At 39.0% G+C, this 24,671-nt stretch overlaps 1 protein-coding gene across 1 annotated transcript in view; it reads left to right on the forward strand.

The window, feature by feature from the left end:
• The window catches only part of LOC311500591 (ryanodine receptor 2-like), a gene marked incomplete at its 5' end in the record, with an annotated part of 62,950 nt that extends 39,382 nt beyond the window's left edge, over positions 1-23,568 (forward strand). Inside the window, 31 exons of the mRNA XM_084562092.1 lie at positions 1,163-1,291; positions 1,986-2,098; positions 2,707-2,803; positions 3,847-3,977; positions 4,479-4,530; positions 4,933-4,986; positions 5,154-5,253; positions 5,402-5,481; positions 6,751-6,827; positions 6,993-7,066; positions 7,383-7,463; positions 7,751-7,839; positions 8,000-8,128; positions 9,013-9,117; positions 9,337-9,418; positions 9,494-10,779; positions 10,955-11,025; positions 11,256-11,400; positions 11,516-11,602; positions 12,796-13,008; positions 13,167-13,297; positions 13,524-13,566; positions 14,959-15,095; positions 15,914-15,974; positions 16,339-16,485; positions 16,658-16,792; positions 18,237-18,393; positions 18,664-18,728; positions 20,552-20,652; positions 22,015-22,066; positions 23,093-23,568. Of these exons, the coding sequence (XP_084418218.1) occupies positions 1,163-1,291; positions 1,986-2,098; positions 2,707-2,803; positions 3,847-3,977; positions 4,479-4,530; positions 4,933-4,986; positions 5,154-5,253; positions 5,402-5,481; positions 6,751-6,827; positions 6,993-7,066; positions 7,383-7,463; positions 7,751-7,839; positions 8,000-8,128; positions 9,013-9,117; positions 9,337-9,418; positions 9,494-10,779; positions 10,955-11,025; positions 11,256-11,400; positions 11,516-11,602; positions 12,796-13,008; positions 13,167-13,297; positions 13,524-13,566; positions 14,959-15,095; positions 15,914-15,974; positions 16,339-16,485; positions 16,658-16,792; positions 18,237-18,393; positions 18,664-18,728; positions 20,552-20,652; positions 22,015-22,066; positions 23,093-23,188 (4,320 nt within the window). The 3' untranslated portion in view covers positions 23,189-23,568. The remainder of the gene's footprint in view (positions 1-1,162; positions 1,292-1,985; positions 2,099-2,706; positions 2,804-3,846; positions 3,978-4,478; positions 4,531-4,932; positions 4,987-5,153; positions 5,254-5,401; positions 5,482-6,750; positions 6,828-6,992; positions 7,067-7,382; positions 7,464-7,750; positions 7,840-7,999; positions 8,129-9,012; positions 9,118-9,336; positions 9,419-9,493; positions 10,780-10,954; positions 11,026-11,255; positions 11,401-11,515; positions 11,603-12,795; positions 13,009-13,166; positions 13,298-13,523; positions 13,567-14,958; positions 15,096-15,913; positions 15,975-16,338; positions 16,486-16,657; positions 16,793-18,236; positions 18,394-18,663; positions 18,729-20,551; positions 20,653-22,014; positions 22,067-23,092) is intronic.
• Between the last annotated feature and the right edge of the window lie 1,103 nt (positions 23,569-24,671).

The following is a 24,671-nucleotide window of genomic DNA, read 5'->3' on the forward strand; positions in this document are numbered from 1 at the left end:
TAGATATGATTGTTTCAGAACAAAATTAAAGACAACTCTTAAAGGTATTGCTGGAAGATGAGCATAGTGTAAAATGGAGTAGAAATTATAGACAATTTGCAAGAACAATTAGATGAACACTCAATCACCAGTTCATTACATTCATTATTACTCTTTAGCTTAGCTCATTTAAAGATTATGTTATTCTACATTTATTAAAAAATAGCTGAGAGAGCTGTTGATTCAACTCTGTTGTCATTTTAAAGGGTATACTTTGTAATACTGTTGTATATGATCATACAGTTGAATTGCCACCTTTCTTACAAAGTTTCAGCATGAACTTAGCATTATAACCGTCATAAAGAGGGATTTAGTGCATGACTGTAATATTGCAGTGCGTTAGCTGTCATCAGTGTACCCAATGAACTGTCTTGTGAGTGTTTATTGGTTGTATGAAGTCCTGTGTTAGACTGTCCTCAGGGAACAAGTGAAGTGCACATCTTTTCTACGTTCAGAGAACATCATGCATATTCAATGACATGCTCCAGTACATGTAACTTTTAATTTGTGCGACAAGTGTCTGGCAAATTAAACTGGAGAAGGCTCTCATAGGCTGTGAAAACCATAGCTGTATTTTTGTTAATTTCTGTCAGTGACTTGTTGTTCAGTGGAGACATGAATGTGACATACTCACCGCAAAATATGCGTGCAGCATTTCTGTATTCATAAGTCAGTGATAAATATGTTTATTCATAACTCGTTGGTGAGAAAGATGGATAAATAGAAATTTGATTTTTTTTTTTTTTTTTTTGCGTAGTTCTTGGTCCATCCTTTAATAATGAATTGTTATTTTCTGCTGTGAAATGATGAGCGCTAAGTCTTAATTGTTGTTCATTGAATGAGGATTCAACCAAGGATATTAAAAACAACAGGAAAACGAAGTTTCACAACGATAACCTGATTCCTTAATGATGTTTATTTGCTTCTCCAGTCATTCTTTCATGTGTTTTGCTGTGTTAAAGGTGCTTGTTTTTTCTCATTTCCCCTTGAAATGAACCTTATTTTCCTGGTTTGAGGACCATTTTCAGCAGCCTGCTAAAAATATTTTAATTGAATGGTTGAAATACCACCAGCACGTGGGAACAAAAGAAATAAATGCCTCATTCTTTTTTTCTCTTTTCAGGCGTCAAACAGCTTGAGGCAAGAGATCCTTTTTGCCGAACACCCAGCCCAGCTTGGGGCCATCACAGATGCACAAAGGACTGTAGAGGGGATTCTGGAAATAGCTCGAGTCCTTTATTACCTGGACCAGGTGAGCTTTTCCATCCTATAAAAGAATCCCTGATTAACACTCTTTTGTAGTCTTCTTCATTTTCCTTCTTGGCCTCTGTGAATAAAGTGAATGCATCCGTCCTCTGCAATCACTAGACTCTGAGTAGAAAATTCAGTTTATCCAGTAAAGGGAAGACTCGTCTGGTAGGGATGCTGAACTGTCTTTAACGTCATTCTGCTCCGACAAATGATTTATTTTTACAGACAGCATGTGTTATGTGAAACTGCATGATCGCTGGATTTTCAAGAGCTCCAGTTATTCACACAGCACAATAATACTCTGATCTCCTGTCTAGTTTAATGTTTGTCAGGCTTGAAGGGCTGGATAGACAAAAATAAATAAATAAATAAATGTTTCAGTTGATTTTTGACAAGACTGAGTTTTTTTATTATTGGCTCAGAAAGCCTCCTCTTGCACATGCATATCAAGCCTTGTCTGAGTCAGTGCGTCTCCTTCTTGTCCTTGTCCACTTTTGTTTGAAAGGTGTCACACAAATTACTGTTATTTTTACCGTAAAGCACAGCTCCCTTTTCAGCTGCTTGATATTTTAAGCCCTACATAAATGCGGGCTGAGATGGGCCTATTCCAAACACTAATGGATCTTGCTAATATTACTTTGCACCTGCTACAGCAGTTGCCACAGTGAGGTTCAGGTGTTAATTTCTGTCTTCAGGTGGAACACCCAGAGAGGAGTAAAAAACCTGTATGGCACAGGGTCTTATCTAAACAGAGGAAACGTGCAGTCGTGGCCTGCCTAAGGATGACTCCCCTCTACAATTTACCCAGGTAGAAAACACCTACACCCACAAAGTTGCTGTTGTTGACAGAGGGAGATGATATATAATATATATCAAGTTTTATTTACTGTTACTGTTTGACTAGGGAAACTGCAATTTAGTATATTGAGCTGTTGCTCTGCTTTGCCTCAGAAAATATTTTTATGTGTACAGGCTGAAGAAAATGTGTGTACTGTATGAATTTGTATAACTGCAGACATATTCAGAAGTGTAAACAGCAGCTCTGTCTTGTCCAGGACACACTACTGTGATGGAGAGGTAACATAAAACCTAATTAGGCTTCACAGCCACATAGAGCCATGCCGGGTCCAAAGGGAAGAGCAATTAGCATATGAATGTGCTGCTGCATGTGGTTTGGTTATGACACAGGAATATTGTTTTGGTGTTTGTATCTAGTATTGCTCATTACTCTCTGGTGGACAAACCAATCATCACCTTAGATAGGCGCAAGGGCCCTTGATGAATGAGTAATTACGTGTCTAATCAAAGCTTTTCAATGGTTTAATAGTTTGTTTTTATTCTAACTCCTTTTCAAACTCTTATTAGCATTCATTTTTCTAACGCATATAGGACAAACCCTTTCTTCTATTTCTCCAGACACCGAGCTGTCAACCTATTCCTCCAAGGCTACAATAAATCCTGGATATCGGCTGAAGACCACAGCTTTGAGGAGATGCTTGTGGAGGATTTGGCTGTGAGTGAAACAGGAGGCTGTGTTGGCGTCAGTCGGTTGAAGTTGAAAATAATCCTGTAACATATAACAGTAAAATTGTATATTTTGAACACATCAGACGAGAACATAAATTGCCATAACACTGACTTTTACTTTAACACTTTTTCGGTCAGAATTAGCTGAAAACTGGATGTAGTTTTGGGCTGTATACAAATTCCACCTACGTTCATTTCACTAAACCAAACACATTAAGTAATTTGTGTGCAATTGTAGATGAATTTAACATGTTTTAGTGTAACAGAGAATGCACTTTGCTCTCTGACTGTTGTCAGTCAGTCCAACTGTATGTCATTGTAGCTACTGCTAATTCAATTTTGGAAACTTGGGGGAAGAACATATGAAATGTCTTCTCCAATGCTGTAATGCATCAGTGACATGATCGGGTTTTTTTGGGGTGTCCATCTGTACATACATCTGTTCCCTTCTTATTAACGCAATATCCCAGGGATGTCTTGGGGGTATTTCTTCAAATTTGGCTCATCGTTTTACTTGGACTCAAGAATGAATTGAAAAGATTTTGGTGGCTATAGTAATGCAGGGGACGAATCCCAAAAATGTTGAAAACCAGTGGACTTACTTAGCACTGACACACATGATTGTGATTCTTTCAACAAAGGGCTAATTGGGTCAACATCACACAAACCACATTGACTGTGCACATTTGAGTACATACTCAGTTCTGCTGGGGTTTCAATATGAACACACCACGTAATCTGGTTAAAATTGGAAAATGTGTTGTATAGACTTTGTATAAGCGTTGGTAGAATCGTATACGTTGGAGGACAACAAAAATGTTGACAAGGGTGTGACCTTGTACATTTTCAAAGGTGAATCATTAAGCCATTTTTGAGTACGTTTGTAGATTATTTTGTCTTCTCTGTGCACATACACGCGAACATCAGAAGAAAACCTCCGCTGTGTCATTTTTAACCAGCCACCAGCAGGCCACTGTGTGACGTTATTTAAGGCCACACATTAGCTGTTTCACCCTCCCTGTATTGCAGAAGGGAGGAGTGATGGAACTGTGCGGAGGCGACAAAGACGAAGAAAAGGCTGTGGAAGAAGGACCCAAACCAATCGATCCTCTCCTACAGCTCATTACACTCTTCAGTCGGAGCGCGCTGACGGAAAGCAGGTGTGTGTCCATCGTGAAAGATCACGCGCAGTAAAAATTCCAATCTGCTTTTATTACAGGTCAGACCCATCATCAAGAACGTCGATACTAAATTGGTCAGAAGCTTTAATTTTTTGTCCAACATCTGTGGCTGTTGTTCCCTGAAAGCCTGAAGCCTGTAATATTTCTGCAGAGACTCGCATGTTCACTGAGACCCTGAAATGAAATTAAAGGTCCAGCGTGTAGAATTTAGAGGCGTCTAGCAGTGAGGTTTCAGATCACGACCAACTATATTGCCTTCTGTTAGCCATACCTTTCCAAGGGAGTAAATAAACCAACTGCGGCCACTAAAAGTGAAAAAGACCCTCTCTAGAGACAGTGTTCTCTATTCTGGACTACTGCTGTAGAGACAAAAACTGATGTACATGTAGATAGCCCTAAATATTAAGGTCAATAAACCAGGTGGTTTCAAAATGTCCATGTCTTCATATACACTGATAATTTGTTTTTCCTTGTTCACAGTAAGCATGGCAATGACCGTCTGTATAAGTCCTACGCTGCAATAATGGCCAAGGTAATGGAGAATCAGTAAGATTTAAATGTTTGTTAATATGTTCAGATTATTGCATTATTTGAATGGGTTGACTACCTGCAATGTTATGTATGTTATGTATACGGCATTATACTGCGTCCTGGTTTTGGAGGCCTAGGCGGATTAAAAATGATCAGCACATGAAGGGAGAATGGATTCACAATAAAAATGCCTTAAACTGCTTTGTATTATGTTAAAGGCCTGTCACGAGAACCTATGGTGCTGTAGTAGGGTTTCTTTTAGTTTTATGTTTGTGCTTTGATGTCTTGCTGTTTGTCACATTTAAAATATAGAAGCAATGCTACTCAGAAACCAGACACAGTCAATTTCTAACTTTTATATTTTTATGTATGGCCACCTTGCTTCGTATGTTTGCTCTCCAAGAGTTGCTGCAGAGAGGATGGTGAGGATGAAGAACAGGAGGTGGAGAGCTTTGAAGTGAGTAAAATATGTTTTGATGTTTCTTGCTTACAGTGTTTTAATCCTTTAATCCTGCTTTTATTTTATTGTGAAATTTATAATAAATCGTTATATTAGGAATGTTAAATTATGTGAAAATTCTGTTTGCATGTTCAAAAGCGTGATTTTATTTTTGTGTGGCTCAGGAGAAAGAGATGGAGAAACAGAAGCTGCTGTACCAGCAGGCCAGGTTGCATCGTCGAGGAGCTGCTGAGATGGTCCTACAAACCATCAGCTCCAGCAAAGGTAGGAAAGATTAAGGAAATCACACTTATTAAATTTAGTCTGTTGCATAATTGAGGAGTTTTCTGTGTTTGTAAGTTGCTGACTTATCTTGTAATTCAAATAAAGTAATATTCTTCTGAGTCAATACTGTACATCCTCTGCTTTTCAGGCACCATGGGCTCCATGATTGCCCCTACACTGAAGCTAGGTATTGCTATTCTCAACGGAGGGAATACCACTGTTCAACAGGTACAATAATGCATCGATTTCTCTGTAAAACTGTACTGTAAGTTATGCTTCTCTTCAGATCAGGTTTGCAAATTTTCTTTAGCATTGGCAATAACTTCATTTTGATATCAAAGAACAATACATTATTCTTTAGGCCAAGATACAGCTGACTGTAACTTTAAGAATCCTGTTATGGTTATACTTCCCACTGGATCCAGAAAGATGTTGTATCACATGTTAAATATCCCCCAAAAAACAAAGTTGAAACAAGGGCAACTGGGTTTCTTGAAGATGTTTTGATCCAAGTGGCTCCAAGTGTGGAGTTTTTATTGTTTTTATTGGTGACATATGTGAGTGGTACCCACCAAAAATCTCACATGTCTAGGGTCTGTGATGACAATATACTCACCTGTAATTGCATGAATTTGTTTTGGTACAGTTTCCTCCCCCAGTGAATAATACTCTAATGGTCAGAGACTCAAAGTGTGAACTGGGGTGAACTTTCTGGGAGACAGATGATAAGACTGTGTTGTTCCAATTACAGGTGAGTGTCTGGTCCTCACAGACACTAGTCGTATCAATGTAACCTAGATGGCCTTCAAAATCTGACAAGCACAACACAAAGAATTCAAACCAGACCTCTTATTAGAACAAAAGATCATTGGAATTAACACAGATCAGATAAAGTAAATGTAAGATAAGGTGCAAAAAACATGATACACTGACAGTGTGCCAAAATATTATGACCTTTACCTAATAAGATATTGGTCCTTTGTGTCTGACATGCTGAGGGATAATACTCTGCACAACTTCTGTAAGTGCCTTGTGGTGTCAGCTACCAAGACTTCAGATCCTTTAAATCCTGCGGATTGTCCTCCCCCTACACAACACCCTGCCACTGGGTCATCCTCCTCTCTCCTTGACTGTTGGTAGTCCTCCAGCATGAGTCCTTGTTGTTTCAGAGATGCTCTGACCTAGTCTTCAGGCCATAATGATTTAGCTCAAAAGAACTGAGTGTTTTTAAGTCATGAGTTCATCATTTAAATAAAGGACCTTCACTGTCCCTGAATTTTAAATGTTGTTAAATTAAGGACCCTCTATTCAACATGTGGAGTTCTTTATTGAGAATATCACTTTCAGGTTTTTCATCCAAACACAATACCTTGACACAGAGACACTTCAGCAGAGCCTGCAGTAATACAAAAGATCATTTTAAACTAATCATATCTGCTTCACATGAGATCCCCCCTGCATTTATCAGACCTTGTCTTTGATGCTTTTGTTTGATAGAAAATGTTGGATTATCTGAAAGAGAAGCGAGATGTTGGCTTCTTTCAGAGCATGGCAGGACTCATGCGGACATGTAGGTGAGTGAATGTAGAAAATTTAAAATCCTGTCAAATGTCACAAAGGCGGGCAGGCTTCATATACTGACTGCTAAAAATGGTAAGAGTGCAAAAAGACTTGCTTATCCTTTTGTGTGTGTGTGTGTGTGTGTGTGTGTGTGTGTGTGTGATTTTTCTGCTCTCCAGTGTTCTGGATCTGAGCGCATTTGAGAGGCAGAACAAAGCAGATGGATTAGGCATAGCCACGGACGAGAGCTCAGGTACTGTATTCAAATGAGGGGGGAAAAAAAAGACAATCTACTACTGTGAATCCACGCCGTAGTAGAAGAGCCAGCTGTGAGATCCCTGGCCTTGAACATACTCTGGATTTACACTCTGATTTGCTATTTTTTTCCTCCGTCTTGAATGTTATCAACAGATGTCTCCCTTCAGTCCAATGTGGTCTAATTGTCCGTACTGCCAACTCTTTCTACACTCCTACATCCTTTCATTCATTTTGTTGCAACATTTCCTGTTGTATTACTTTAATCCTTTCATGTCATCATTTAGTTTCTTTCTGCCATCTTTGTTTTCCAGGAGAGAAGGTGATGCCTGACAAAGACCTCACTTGTGACCTATTCCGATTCCTACAGCTGCTCTGTGAAGGACACAACTCAGGTTGTTGTCCATATGTTATATCCACTTACACTCTATCATAAAGCTAAAGTGTATTGATGTTGATGAAAATTAAAGCTGCATGTATTGTAGAACACATTTAAAGGAAGACAGAAAAAATAACGGGGTTTGTTGCTCTTTAACCTGTTGGTCAAATTAAAGTTATAGTACCTTTAGCAATGATTCATAACTGATGTGCTCATGTTGAAATCCAGTTTCCCCTTTTAATATGAATATTGTTACAAGTTCTTTTTACATTCTTTTTAACATGCTCATACTTTGTGTGTCAGATTTCCAGAATTACTTGAGAACACAAACAGGCAACAACACCACGGTCAACATCATTATATCCACTGTGGACTATTTACTAAGATTGCAGGTAAGGTAACGATTAATCAAGCTACTAAGCTGTTTTAGAGGTCACTGTGTCTGCACTGTGAATACAGTTTGTTCTTCTTTGGTCTATTCTGGTTTGTAATCTTATTTTAAATGGTTTATTTATGCTCAGCCTGAAACATTTTTTCTGTGCCCCACTACAGGAATCAATGAGCGACTTCTTCTGGTACTACTCAGGGAAGGATGTGATTGATGCACAAGGCCAACATAAATTCTCCAAAGCCATTGAAGTGGCAAAACAGGTCTTCAACACACTCACTGAATACATACAGGTGAGCCATGTTCCATTACGTGTCATAGTGGTTCTCCTGTACAATTTAGTGAGTTGTCTAATGATATACAGTTTTAATTAGAAGTTTTAGGCACTGACAGTAAAGTAAAAATAATTAGTGTTACACAAACTGCAATAAACAGAATGACTCAAATCAGTTCCCAGACTGACTCTGTAATCTTGAGATCAGAGCTCTGTGGGGGTTATAATGTATGTAGCATAGCTCCTTGTTGCTTTTGATTAATCCCTTGATTATTTTCTGAATAGTCACATAATCAGCTAAGTAAATACCATAACTTTTACCTTTCAACATTTTATTCAAACATTTTCTCATCATGGGATACTTTAGTATACAATATAGAAATGACGAAACCATTTTATACTTTTATGTGCTTTTATGCTTTTATCTAATGCTAATGTTAATCACAGAAGTTAAGGTTTATGTGTAGATAGTAATGTGTTTTTAGCGTAGATAGTAATGTGTTTAACTTTAATGTGCTGATTGTAATTAGAAATGCAGATGTTTTGTTTATCTGCAAAAGGTTACTCATTAATGGAAATCTCCATTGTTAATTTAGGGCTGTATGCGCATAAATAAACTGCTTACAACTTGCAAATGTGCTCGAAATCAGCGCTGCCATACTGGCCATTAGCATACACTAAAGACGAAGCAATGAAAACTCCAAAGCCCTGAACACTAACCCGCAGTCAGACACAGCTCAGTGTAAAAGCTCAAGTATTTAGGCAGCTGTTATCGATTTTTGTCAGTATGTTGTTCTAGTTGTTAAGCTGATGAGACTGATCAGATGCCACCCCGTTGGTACTCTAAAATGCTTAAGGCTTTTTCGTCCACTTGCATCTTACAATATTGCGTGCCCTTTCTAGGGACCGTGTACTGGGAACCAACAGAGTCTCGCTCATAGTCGTCTTTGGGACGCCGTGGTGGGATTCCTCCATGTCTTTGCTCACCTGCAGATGAAGCTCTCTCAGGTATACCACCTTGATCTGCTGACACTGCAGCCCCTTTTACCTCTAAAATTAAATAAACATGAAATTGATTATCCTATGGTTCGCTCATAGTGTGCTGTCCACATTTCTGTCTGCTGGCAATGTTAATGTAAACCACAACTCTGGTATTCTGCCATCTAAACATGTATAATATGTGAAATTATTTTAAACTTTGTTTGAAATATGTTTTCTTATGCGCAGGATTCAAGGCAAATTGAACTTCTGAAAGAGCTCCTGGATTTACAGAAGGACATGGTTGTGTTTTTACTTTCCATGCTGGAAGGTAAATATCTGTTGTTGTTTTTCTGTGAATTATAGTGAAGGGGTTAGTTATATATTATTTGTATTCTTCCTGCAGGTAATGTTGTCAATGGAACTATTGGAAAGCAGATGGTGGACATGTTGGTGGAGTCATCCGGAAATGTGGAGATGATTATCAAGTTTTTTGACATGTTCCTCAAACTTAAAGACTTCACGTCCTCTGATGCCTTCAGAGAGTATGATCCTGATCGTAAGGGCAGCATATCCAAGAAGGACTTTCAGAGAGCCATGGAAAATTGCAAACGCTTCTCCCAAGCTGAAACTCACTTCCTGCTCTCCTGCACGGAGACTAATGATCGTGAATTTGTGGATTATGAAGCCTTTGTTGATCGCTTCCACGAGCCGGCAAAAGACATCGGTTTCCGCATCGCCGTCCTTCTCACCAACTTGTCCGAACACATGCCCAACGATTCAAGACTGAGGACATTCTTGGAACTGGCAGAGTGTGTCTTGACTTACTTTAAACCCTCTCTTGGACGCATTGAGATCCTTGGCAGTGGGAAGCGCTTTGAACGTGTCTACTTTGAGATCAGTGAATACAGCCGCACACAATGGGAGAAGCCACAGGTCAAAGAGTCCAAAAGGCAGTTCATTTTTGATGTAGTCAATGAGGGTGGTGAGAAGGAGAAAATGGAGATGTTTGTGAATTTCTGTGAGGACACCATCTTTGAGATGCAGCTTGCTGCTCAGATATCTGACTCTAACGCTGGAGAGAGGTGTACTGGAAACGAAGAGGAAGAGAAGATGAATGAGGAAAAGAGCCTGGACACCAAAGGGATGTTTTTCTTATATCACTGGTGCTTCTTGCTGACATCTCTATTTTCTGTGAAAAACCTAAAGATATTAATGAATTTGACCCTGAAGGACATCCTCGTGGCAGCAGTTTTGCTCCTCAGATTAATTTGTACGGTTCAGGTCCGGTGCATTTGTGTTGTAATTCGCAGCATCGCATATGTGCTGTACTTAGCCTTTGTAAGCGGCGGGCTCATAGAGGGAGCCAAAAGGATGAGGATATCCGACTTGCTTGGTGGTATCCTTGAACCAACACTTGATGAGGTCATGGAGGTGCCAAGTGGTGTGGATCGGCTGAGGAAGTACTCTTCCACTTTCTCGTCCCAGAGAGAATTGAGGGAGATTGGGCAGATGGCAGCTGTGACCTCCCCCAGAGAGGCGGACGTACTGGCAGACATATTCGGCCTCAAACTAAAGAAGGAGGGAGGTCAATACAGAATTATAACACAAGACCTCACCGCCAGTCTCACTGACCTGTTCAACACCACCTCGCGAACAATTGCTGACATTTCTGAGGTGCATCAGACAACGGTATGAATTATGACATTTTTTTTTATCTTTGGTGTTGTATGTATTGTATTGCTCACAGTTGTTATTTGTTGTTTGTGTTTTCATGTTTATTGTTACAGCTGGTCTTTGCCTGTGCTGCTTTGATGCCGCACTGACTCATATTAATATTTCATTTCCTTATGAATTTCACCAACAGCAGTTTAAGGACCACACAGCCACAGAGGACAAAGCTGAAGCAGAGAAGATGCCTGAATTAGAAAACACAGAGTGAGTCTTTTGCTTCTCCATTAAATTCCCAAAGAGGGCTTATTTAACTTCCTTATAACACTGTGAGGTTAAAGTATAAACATTATAATTTAAAATAAATGAAAGGTTGATGTCACATTTACACAAAAAACAACTGGGAATCTTTAGTGTGACTTCATCACCCCACAGATTCCCTTGTTCAAAGCTCCCTGACCTGTCCTTACTTCTGTTTGCTTTTGGATTGTTTGCAGAGGGAAGACATCTGAGAAGAAAGCTGGGAATGAGAAACCACAGGAAGGATGGAGAGCAAAGGGATGCTCGAATAAGTCAAAGGAACCACAGAGCCAACAATCTGCCATCTGGGACTTGATAAGCACTCATAACAAGAGCCTGCTGGTAGTATACAGAAAGACTCACACAAGCTTGTGCATATATGCGTTCACATACCAGCACAGATGAGGATGCAAACTTACACCTTCATCAATTGTTTTTTTCCTATTTCTTTTCCCAGAACTACTTTGCAAGGAATTTTTATAATATTCGCTTGCTGGCTCTGTTTGTTGCCTTCGCAATCAACTTCATCCTTCTCTTCTACAAGGTGAGGGTGTGCCTGTCAGAGTATTGGTACTCCATATGTGTATTTCTCTTTTATTCTTCTGTATATTTAAACTACATTACAGAAAAGTTGTACTGCTTGACTACATTTATCAGACAGCTGCAGATACAACTACATATACACGTGATTACTACACAATATTTTTCCATAATCTATGCAACAATAGTTTCAGTTTGCAGCACTTCAATCAGGCCAATCAGGAAAACGCTACATACACAAGCATGTTTCTGTATTATCATTAATCTACTGTATAATACTAATGCCAGATGTCTTTTTTTCCTGCAGAACAGGTATTTCTACTCCAAAAACTCAAACAGCATTTTCTACCAATGCATGTCTACTGTGCAACCTGTCACCTGCAGTTTTTCATCTGACATCTTACTGCGGCTGCTCCTTGTTTTTATCACTCCATGTTATATTTCAAACTGATTCACTGTGGAAAAAATGCAAAAAATGTCCGTTGTCCTTTATTATAGATGCATTTTTGCATGGTAGCGGTAAACACTAAGCTCACTGAGAAAACACATTGCTCGCCAACTTTCATTTTGCCAGTATAATGGTTTTAATGCGAAGCTGCAACAGCACTTAATATGTAACATTTTTCCAGGGAAGGTTGCCATAGACACCTAGCTGATGAAAATAAAAATGTATAAATACTGCCATAATGTCATCACTGTGCCGTAGACCCAGTCACGACTGATTTACCTTCTTTAGCCAAAGTAGCTTAAGAATTATTTTAATGAAAACATGTAAATTCGACACTTTATGAAATCATTTGATTGCAGGGCTTATTTACATATATTTATATATTATACATTTACAATAGGGCATAATTACTACTCTTACTTTCAAAATGAAAAAGCTGTGCTATTTAAATTTACAGAGGTGGCTTGTACTCATATAAATAAACGTCTGATCTCACCCTGTCCACTCAAAACAAATAAATGAATATATGATGATAGGACCAAGGGAAACTGACCTAAAAGCCTGTATTGTAGGTTAAATTGCAGAAATGTGAACATCAGCTTTCCCAGATGAACACAAATAGACACCAGGAAGGAGTCAATCCTTGTTAGTAATGATCCAATAATGTCCAATTCTATTTCATTATCAAAACAAAGTGCTTTGTCTTTAGTGAATTTACTGTTTCTTTTGATCTCCCACTGTCTTCCCAGGTAGCATCGTTGCCTCCTTTGAAAGAAGAGGAGGGAGTTATCACATCCGTTCACAGTGAAGAACTGGACCCTGCTGCTGAAGACGACAGCAAGGGCAGAGTATATTTTGTGCTGGAGGAGAGCAGTGGATACATGGAGCCCTCTCTCCATTTCCTGGCGGTAGCACACACAATCATCTCCTTCTGCTGTATTATTGGTTACTACTGCCTCAAGGTATACCGGGTCACATTTGTAATGATTTGTAATCTCTTTTTCAAGTCTCTTTATTTCATTTTGCGACCAATCAAAACATTTAAATAATAATGAAAAAAAAGACTGAGATTTTAAGTTGATGATTTAAACATGATAAATCTTGTGCATATGATTTGAAGCTACCATTAGTGATCTTCAAACGAGAGAAGGAAGTGGCACGGAGGCTGGAGTTTGACGGGCTGTATGTGACAGAACAGCCCCCCGAGGAGGACATCAAAGGGCAGTGGGACCGACTGGTCATTAACACCCCGTATGTTTATAGCCTCATAAACTAATGCCATATTAATATCAAAACACGCTTTTATACTTTAAATGTGAAAAACCTGCAGTTGGCTCGTATTTATGGCCATGTGGCAGGTTGAATGGTTAGAGTACAGAAATGATGCACTTACACTGATGTTTCAGTTGCACTTTGCAATTCAAATTCTTTCCTTGCGGGTCTTGCAGATTCTTCATTTCTTTCTTTCTCTTTTCAGATCATTCCCGAGCAATTACTGGGATAAATTTGTGAAGAGGAAGGTAAAGTCTTCTGAGGACTGCAGCTTTGATTCTGAGCCGCAAAATTACGTATTTGAATCTAAATGGGCTTATGCATGTATGTAATTGTGTGCATATTTCACGCAGTGACAGTGCATTAAGAAACTAACTGACATTTAATGAACCATTTAATGGCAGGTGTAATTATTCCCCAGTCAAGTACCAAAACGATTTTATTGTCTCCAGAGACAGTGCAACACTTTTAGCCTCCTCATTTCAGCCTCTTGTTATGAAGGGAGATGGAATTATTATCTATTTTATGAAAAGCTTTTGTTAACATTATTATTTTTTTGTTATTATGAACATTTTAGTTTGTTCAGGGAATTTTCAACAATTTGTTATAGAAAACTGTAGCTTCCCTGCCTTCATAAGAAGTAAATGGCTGAGAAATATATCAGCCTCTTCTTTCAAATTGTGTTGTTACTCGATCAGTGCCAACTTTACACATTTACTTTGATTTATTATGTGAACTTTGAAACAAGACACAAAGTATTTTTTGTTGATCCTCTTATTAGCTTCTGAAAGGACATTATGAAGCCTTGATTTTTATTACTCAGCAATATCGTGGCATTCTTGGCAGGACCAATTTGGAAAGGTGGCCTGAATGGTTCTCAAATGGGATACGGAAGTAGAAATGATCACCGTCACGTCCCCAGGCTCGTCCCATGTCATTAAAATAATTAAAAGTAACAATTTAGCTCATTACGCCTTATGAAGGAAGTATTCTGACTTTGAATTTCATTTGCTTGATATCTCAAAGTACTTCCACTTTGGCTTTTTGCCATTGGGGTGGACACTTAGTCCTAGCGCTCCCACATCACATTTAATACCCTGTATTGCTTCAATTTAAGATTCTGCAGTAAAATAGATGGCCCTCTGGTAGTCCACGCTCACTTATTTTTATAACAACAAAATAGGCTCCGTAATAAAACTAGACTTCAGTTGGCTCTTATTTTACTAGCTGCATAGAACAGGACGATGAGGAAAAATCTGCCGTATGATTAAATTTAATATAAGCTATTTTCTGGCCAAGGTATGCTACACATCTTAAGCCTTGATCAATACCAATTTTTTATATAGACCTGAGTTATCATCAGTCATTTACACAACCACCCTTGCACTGTGGGGGGAGTAATCATGTCTCTATTTTACAGGCATCAGACAATCCAGGCTTCTTTGTTCAATAGTTATTCAAAGCAGTGCCATCATCTTGTCAGCAGAACTATGCTGCCATCTCATTACGGCTCTGACTGTGCAGAAAAATTCAGCCAATTACCTCTCGCTGTCGCTTGTCATACTTTATTCGGATGAAAATACACTGACGAGACCTTTGTTTCAGTTGCTATGTAAATCCGTCCTTTTGCCCCTTTTCAGGTGATGGATAAGTATGGCGACTTGTACGGCTGTGAGAAGATCAGTGCACTCCTCGGTCTGGATCAGGCCGCTTTGGACTTCAGCGCCGAGACAAAGGAAAAGAATAGGCTCAAGAGAGACGCTGCCTGGAGTCCTCTGTGAGTAGACCAAGTGTTAAAAAAGATCCAAGGGAAGCGGCATACATCTAGTATGTCGTTTATTTTGCACTGTATGCAGTTTTAGACAAAGTTACAGTGGATTATTGAAAGGGATTTTTTAAAAAAGTATTGTTTATATTTTATAGAGAGGAATAAATGAAAAGGAAAAAAATCAAATAATCAGCAATTTTATTTCAGTATTACTTATGCATTGCTATAAACAAAAAAAATAATTCCAGCCTAGACGGGTAATATGGTATGCAGTTAACCAGGCAGCTGTGACCAAAGCCCCTATAGTTGCTAATGTGACATATTTCTCTGGGGGATAGCTGCGGGGATGTTTACATACATGCAGCCTGGTATTGATATGAAAATGTTCAAATGAGGAAATCAATAACTTTTTTCCATAGTATTATACAGCAGAGGTGAATGGGGATTCCTAAATATATCCCCCTGGTATTCATAACTCCATGAGGTTATTAACCATTATGTCCAGCTCTCGTGGGGCCTTGTTAGTAACACCTTGAAACAACATTTTATCCAAATTAATATTAATAGCCTTTATTAACAACTATATCATGTAGGTGTTTGTCAGGATATGCGCATGTGTCTTTGTTCCTTAACCAGACAAAAGAAGGTCCGGGAACATTGTGTCGTACTTGAGGAAGAACAGGACATTCTGAGAAGAAGCCACATAACAGACAGGCTCTTTTCGAAAATACGCTGTTGCTTAAGGGTCTGATTTTAGCCACAGACGTTTTGACCTCGCTATTTTCCAGGTTCTTATCATCTCATATCGTTGTGGTGTTTATTTTCAGGTTTAACTCCATTGACTTGAAGTATCAGGTCTGGAAGCTAGGAGTTGTGTTCACTGACAACGTAAGTTTGACTAATAGCTTTACGTCTTTTGCTCCATTTGTTTATGCCCTCTTGTTCCTTCGAAGCCTAGATAAAACTGACACGTCCTGCAATTTATGTTGTCTAATAATCTGATATGACTGGAGAGGTGTAAAACATATCTGACGTTTTATGACTTAATCCTGATTTGTTTAATATATTGTTCTAATGTATTAAGATTTAGTTTGATACCAATGCACATGCTGCAGAGGTGACGATGGCAATATCCTGTAATTCTGCCTTATCTAAGATACACATTTGTCTCTCTGTCTGTCCAGGTAATCTATATTGGCTGTTTTTATGTCTTTGTGTGTGTTTGTGTGTGTGTGTGTGTGTTCTCTCACAGTCCTTCCTGTACTTGGCCTGGTACATGATCATGTCTGTTCTTGGTCATTATAACAACTTCTTCTTTGCTGCCCACCTTTTGGACATCGCTATGGGCTTCAAGACACTCCGTACCATCCTTTCTTCTGTGACACACAATGGAAAACAGGTGTTTGTGTGTTTACGTGTGTGTGTTTGTCTTTAATACTTTGTCCATCTGTCTCAGTGTGTGTTCATAGGTGCTGTTAGAATGTGTGCGATGTTTGCTTTCACGCTGTAGGGTTATATTGGGGCTTTTCCAAGATGTGCATTAAAGTCCATCTGCTTCTGTGTGTGTCAAGTTGGTGCTGACTGTGGGCCTGTTGGCAGTTGTGGTGTATCTCTACACCGTCGTAGCCTTCAACTTCTTCCGAAAGTTTTACAACAAGAGTGACGACAAGGACACCGACGACATGAAGTGCAATGACATGCTCACTGTGAGTTAACTGTGCACACACTCTGTCTCTCCACATATGTCTTCCACTATCTGTCATCTCTCTGTGTTGATCTTTCCAACACAAACACGGCCACGCACTTCATTTCCCACCTGCAGATTGAGAGAGCTGGAGGAAAATTCTGACAGAGATCCTCATTGTTGAAGAGAAAACAGCCCCTTGTCTGCCCCTACTTTTTCCATAAAGTGATAGACACAGGGATAGACAGCAGCCTTCCGAAGCCTCAGCAGAGCCCTTTGTTTGGCCATTCACAGCATTAACACCCCACCGCCTGCTCTATTCTAATGCCGACTCCACTGTCACTCACATACGAAGGCGGATGGGCAGCGATAGCATTTGAATAAAACCCTGCTATTATAGGAGGCAGGGGTTGTTACATTAAACCCTCAGCCACGCTCACTGTGTTGCTGTTTATGGTGGACTTTTAGCAACAGTAATTTGCAGTCCCTCACCCATCGCCACAATACTGCAGCATTTTTCAGATGAGTACAGTGCAAACGGACAAAAATAGAAGTTGAAGTTAAGACACCTCACTCTCTGTGGTTTTAGCTTGTATTAGAACAAAATAAAAAGCTTATGTAGTGATGGTGAAAAAAGCAAAATCTACAAGTTTGTCACATCTTTGGATTAACAGAATCAGCCACAGTCCTCTGAATGAACTGTACCTGATAGCATTATTGAATTAATTAAAAACACAAAAAGCTAATATTTGCAGTATAATAAATCATTTTGACCTAATAATTCCATACTGAAATGAAGACAACAGACTCACAGCTGACCGGCTTGCTGGCGTCCATTCATGAAACGCTGAAACTGTAAGTTTCAAGCTCTAAACACAAAAGTTGATTTAGCATTTTTACGCAGACAGGTTAGCCTATCTTATGTTGGTGGTTGAACTATGAAAAGGCAACCTGATGTTTGCAGAATTTGACTTTTTAACAAAACACGGCCACACCGACATCTTTTTTGACGCGTTTGTAGTCGACTGTCGGTATGGAAAATGACTATCGCTATGGTTATTTCATTTTTATTCAACTGCCTGGTGGAAAACATAATTTTTCGCCTGTACAAGCACAATACAGTCCTTGCTAGACGACTTTGATGTTAATTCTCTTTGCCTCGTACTCGTACATAAGCTCCTTAAGGAGAAATACTGATGCGAAGAATATTGATTTAAAAAAACTTGTCCTCTTCTGTGAAATCGCACAAAAAGGATTCCTGTTTGAAACTTGCTCCCCAGAACCAATTAGCGTAGGCGCTCATGAAAATACATTAAATATATGGTCATTATATTTCGAGGAAAGGGGAATTTTCATCTCCTTTCCTTAGATCGTTGGCAAACACAGTCAGAGTAATTGACAGCCTGGCAGGAATGTACTGAGGAGAAGGTGAATTATAGTCTAAATGAAAACGTGTGTGGTTTCAGTGTTACATGTTCCATATGTACGTGGGAGTACGTGCAGGAGGTGGCATTGGTGACGAGATCGAGGATCCCGCTGGGGATGAGTTTGAGGTGGAGCGGATCATCTTTGACATCACCTTTTTCTTCTTCGTCATCGTCATCCTCCTGGCCATCATTCAAGGTGCACAACTCGGCTCGAAGAACTACTCACATGATTTAACATGTATCCTGCATGTTTTTACTAAGAGGCTCACACACAAACAGACTTTATTCAATGTGTTTGGCTGGAATACATTTGATGAATTTTTCATGTGGAACTGGAAAAGGAGCAAAGTGTCTGTTTATTCCACTGAGCCCTTAAGTTCCACAGATGCCTGTCATTCACATGCACACAGAGCCATGCAAAAGTATAAGTAGATACACAGACCAACAACTCTGTCCTTTTGTTTAGGTTTAATTATTGATGCCTTTGGAGAACTTCGAGACCAGCAGGAACAGGTGAAAGAGGATATGGAGGTGAGATCTTGCACTTTCTGTCACAAACACGCGCAGACAAGGACCAGACTTATGCATATATATAATATTTGAGTAAATTACATGTGGCATCAAAATTCTACAATACGCAGTCCTTTTGAAGGATAAATGTCCTGTAATTATCTGATCCTCTTAGAGTCATATCACAGAAGAAACTGGCTCATGTGTCCATCAACTAGCCTCTATGCCATTGTACTAATTTAGCAGCAAGATCATTTGAGGTCGGTGGCTAATTAAGTTTGAGGCCAGATGTAACTTAGAGAGGATGGTGTGTGCACAGGGTTAGATGGGTGAAGTAGATTTGATTGTTGCTGGAGCTCGTTTCACAAGAAAGGATCGTACCATTAGCCTTAATGAGACAATGCCATTAACTGCTTCTCATGGATAATTAGTGCCTAATCACTAGAATGAGAAAAACAAATCCCTGGTATTTAAAATCTATTATTATAGGTTATGTCGGAGGAAATGTACATAGAATTTGCATTGCATTGTAAGCTTTTCTGTCGACTGTACTAGTCGCCGTTTGCTCTGGAAGCTTTGAATCGCACACATTTGCATACTAATGTATCTGGTGTTGTTGGAAGTATAGGAGTGCAAGTTTTGGAGCACGATAAGTGAAGGCTAGATGCAGTGGAATACAAATGGAGATGCTTTTCTTCTTAATTATGATTCCACGTATTGCTTTTCTGGGCCCTATGGATCGGGTAGCCTCAATAGAGTACAACCCTTTGTGGTGTACCTGTAAAGGCTTCAGAGAGTGTGAACAAAATGCTCCTGAATCCAACTCTGCAAAAAGAATGGGCAGGCTGATGCGCATAAACTGTATGTATTAGGAGCAGGAACACAAGCTTAAAGGTGAAGGAGAAGCAGGCGAGTAATCGGAGGCTGAACCTTTTTATTACCAGGCTATACAGATAGACAAACAGAGGTGAGCTCCCCTCTAAGCATAAAGCGTACTCATATAACGTCCCTGACTGCATAGTTGTTATGGTCACTGACATTTGGCAAACACACAGTCAGCATCTGCCAGTCTACATTCACAGAGAAAACAATAGAGAGCTGTGGTTCAGTCGACTGCAAAACAGAATCAGAAGGAGTTCAAGCAAAAGCAAAATGTTTTCTGAAGGCTGAAGACGACAGACGCAAGCAGAGGCTGCGAAATGATTACGAGCAGGGCTAACGTTAATATGTTGTGTTGTTTCGTTATTATTTTTATCGGTTTTTAACATGTGCTTTCATGTTCTCTGCACGCAGCCCCTTTCATTCTGTGTGCGTGTCTTAAAAAAACAAAACAGTGCCGCAGATTTTTCATCTGCTTTTCCAGATGTTAAATTTCAGATGCATTGTGCTCTGCTGCTTTCAGCGCTGATAAATCAGGTTCAGCTGCTGCTTCCAACCTCCCATAATTTGTTGCACTAAATAGGAATGACCTAAAATACATATTGCATTAACCCCAAACACACACATTTCTGTCATTGTATCAACACAAAAACATCAGCAAAGGCAGTGAGAGCATGTAGAATCCCCAAAATGCTGCAAATCCTCAACAAAAATGCCCCTGTGTATCTTACAAAGAGAGCATTAGGTTGCTGTTATTGCTCCTTGTGGGGTAGTCCTTTAAGTGTCCCAGCAGAAAAAAAAGGTGTTTTATTGTCGTGCTAGCAGACTAAATGCCACATTTGAATCACAGAGCACTAAAACAAGAGTCCTCTGGTGTTGAGGTTTGGATTTTATCATTTTGTTTTCGAATGCACTCAGCAGATCATCGGGTTTGTTCACGAATCGTTGCGTCTCTCCTCCCGCAGACCAAATGTTTTATATGTGGAATAGGAAGCGAATACTTTGATACCGTCCCTCATGGCTTCGAGACTCACACTCTGCAGGAGCACAACTTGGCCAACTATCTGTAAGTTGATTTGTTTGCCATTGCCTCAACCTACTAACTTTACAAATACTACGACTAATCACTGACTTAAAAAGACGATATCAGTCTTGTTAACACGTATAAATACCGTGCATGCTCCACAATCACCAAACCTTTATAACAAATAAACTTAAACATCAGTAACACCTCCATCCTTACAGCTTCATCACTCATCTACTTGGCTGTTTAACAGTATATCTCTATAAACAATTACTGCCAGAACTGATGCAGTATGTGTTATTCCCTTTTGTTTAGACTACTTCTTGGTGTAAAATATTTAAGGCAGTCCTATGTTTACCTCTCCCTAATAGCCACCCCTGCACTTGTGTTTATAATTCAGCTTCTTGTTTGATATTTATCAGTTTTTCACTAATATGTGCATTAGTTAATGCAATTTCACCTTTTCAGTTTGGTGAGATTTGTAATGACAGTCCAGTCAAAGAAAGCTTGACACCTCACACATTAATAATTGTGTAGGAGTAAACTTTGAAGGCAGAGGGAACGCGAGAAACCCCCAATTTGTATAAACATAAATTACTGTAAACATACAGTAGAAATGAGCAGTTTGAGTTCTAGTTTGAGAAAACTAGACGATCTAGATATGCTATAAGAACTAGATCGATTATTCTATGTTGAGAAAAAAACATTTACACATACACAGAAACGGGGTCCAAACTAAAGCCTGACGTAAGAACTCTAAGAACTTGATGAAATACCAATAAAAGTGAGTGCGCAATTTTAATTATATTAAAATGTCACGGCAAAAAAAATAAATAAATAAAACCATTATTATTTTCCCTTTTTTGTTAGTTTCCCATAAACCACAGACTCAATGAGCAGCTTTTCCGCTGTGGTTATTTATAAGGTGTTGGTGCATTGTGCACTCGTGCTACACCCATAATTGCCACTGCCTAGAGCTTATTGAGACTAATAAGTATGGATTCTAATAAATGCTTTTGTATCCTCTGACTGATGGACCACTCATGACTATGTATGCATGCTGTTGCTTCATGTGACATTTTTGTCTCACTTGATAGAGCTGAAACCAATTATCACTTTTCCTTATTTAATTAACTGAAGCAATTATTTTCAGAATGCCTTTTTTCAATCATGAAATTTGTGCAAATATTAAATATTCAACCTGATGGTCAAAGTACAGCTCATATGTCTTGTTTTATTTCCACTTCCCAACAACTTTTTCCCTAATCCTCCCAATCCTAGAACATGTGGTCTTGATTAAAGGCTACAAATTTCTATTCAAGTGTTTATGTCTCCATATCAAATCCCAGTATATGTGTGAGATTTGCACCTCGCTACATGATACCGTCTTCTCTATCCTTGCAGATTTTTTCTGATGTATCTCATTAACAAGGATGAAACTGAGCACACGGGGCAGGTATACCAATTATCTCTTCTGTGTTATTGCATGACCCGATCCAAGCTAGAGCTAGCTTTGCACTTTTAAAGCTCTTAAATAATCCTTCTGATATGGACAAGTCTTACGTTTCTTTATATATCCTTCCACAACCGCTCCCCTATGCCTCAGTGACCTATTAATTCTAGCATTCGCCATGATAATTACAAAGCTGCGGTGTAACCTTTTAAAGAAAGGATCTGCATTCAAAAGCTGTGTCGCTCTAGGCATGCATATTTTATGATAGTATATTTATGAAATTACACACTAACTCATAAACCATTGTAATGTTAACGCTATATGTTTGTAAAGGGGGGGTATAGGTTTCAAGTATTTTTATTCTTCTCATCAGTATTGTAACATAGTGTATGCAACCAGTTACAAAGAGCAAAAAGGAGTTCTTCAAATCAGCATTTTTTATTTTTTTTTTTCCCCACACTGCCTTTAAAGAGCTGGGCTGTCTCTTTCTCGCCTTTGTCTCACAGTGTGTGAAAATCTATAAAAGCGACGTGCCAAAAAATAGAGGAGGAATAAATTTTAATTCTGAATGCTCGCAGTCTACTATATAAATAATAAATCCGTTCTTATTTTAGAGTAATTTGGATTCTGGCACCATGCGTCCTGAATGTAATGCCGCGGAATTGATAAATGGAAATAAATATTAAAAACTATATCAGCTGGAAACATTTTCAACAGCTGAGTGGTATTTGTAAATGGAGTTGGCTCCTGGGACTCATCCCTGGGAATACTGTGTATATTCTTTCGGCTGCGTGTTCGTCTCAGGTCTATATCAGAGGGGGAGCTGCGTGGTGGAATGTGGAAAACGTCTCTCTGGCATGCATGACACGCTAAAATGTAAAAAAAAAAAAAAAAACATAAAATTGCACTCTCTTTGGACACTGTTTAGATTGTTGTGTTACTCATTCAGTGAGCTCACCGTCAAAGGATGTATGTATTTGAAGTAGGTAATGACTTTAAGATAAATTACTGCTCTCTTGACTTTGCCAGGAATCCTATGTGTGGAAAATGTACCAGGAGCGTTGCTGGGAATTCTTTCCTGTGGGAGACTGTTTCCGTAAGCAATACGAGGATCAACTGGGATGAAAGGAAATCTAAGAGTCTAAAGCCTCAATAGATGGCGTCGTTAAACAGAAGCTGCCTTTATTGATGCACTCTGACTCATTAAATTACATTCAGTTTATGTGTTTCCATATATTTATATTAGGTTTTGGTGTGTTTTCCCACAAATATCCTAAATTATATTGATTCAGTTACAAAAGAATGAGGAACTCCAGTTTGTGTTTTGCTCCAGAATAAATGTGATGTTTCTTTTGGGTGTTGTGTGGGTAGGAAGTTACTAATTTCAGTAGTTTGTTGAGTCTATTTCTGAAGAATTCAGAGTAATGTGACAGTTTACACATCATTATCTCCCACAGTTAAAGCTAGAAATTCAGCCCCACAACGTTTTGCCGGCTTGATGTGTCTCATGTATTCTGAATAAACTGATTTGTCTTTCTAATCATAGCCTCCCATCCAATTCCCCTGTGTGACGTTCAGATAAATACTCAACAGTCTTCCGGGATTTGCTCTTTTTTACCCTCCTGTTTCTCGAGGCTCTCATTTGTGCTCATCTGTCCAGGAGCCCCCTCCTCCTCCTCCTGTCATTACTTTCTAATTCTTTTTTCCCTTCTGTTCCCCTCTCATCCCTCATATTCGGCTCTTCCCCCTCCTCATTATCATCTGTGGCGTAGCATGCCAGCAGATCTCCCAGTGCTCAGATCAGACTGTTGCTCTGGAAATAGATCAGCAAGCTTAGCGCCTTGATTGACAGCTGGATTCTTGGGTGTAACTCACAGACCAAAAGGAGTATTTTCTGGTTTTCTTAAACTGTTAAAGCGCTGACTTTAACCGCAGGAGGACAGGCGTGGGAGGGCCACCTACAGATATTGTCCTCATTATGCAAAGGTCAAACTCTGAGCTGAGCCATTTCTGCCACTGGTATCTCTTCATGTTGCTTTTAAAATTTGACCTGTAAGCATTTGCAGTTGTAACTCACTGAAGGACCAGAAAAAAACAGAAAAGGGGTCTTGGTGAGGAACTCTTGCCTTTTTCTGCAAAAATAAAATGTCAGGAATTATTTTTGCATAAACAAAAATCTAATTAAGGAATTTACTAAGTGGCTAATAACAACAATTAAAACAAGCAAAATCATTACTGCCCTTTCCCTATTTAAAGATGATGTATTAATTATCTCAACTGAAACTGAGCAATCTTTTGATTAAATGCTTAATCTATAATGCTTAAATGCTCTCTAAATTAACTATTATTCATTTCATGACCAATGAGGCTGCTCTAAACTCACCATTTTCTACCAGTTATTTCACTTTACACTTTACAGACAGTCACAAATGGAAAATCTGTGTGAGCTTGCTTAATCAGTAGTACGGTGCAGCCCTGACATTTATTAGTATAATTTAAATGATTGAGCTATTGAAAATGTACTGACCTATACAGTTTTCCAGAATGTATAAATAATCTAAAACTGCGAAAAGTTGTACCAGGCTGTATTATTTGTGTAAACTGGAAC

This window comes from Chelon labrosus (assembly GCF_963514085.1).
Source record: "Chelon labrosus genome assembly, chromosome: 15".
NCBI classification, from domain to species: Eukaryota; Metazoa; Chordata; class Actinopteri; order Mugiliformes; family Mugilidae; genus Chelon; species Chelon labrosus.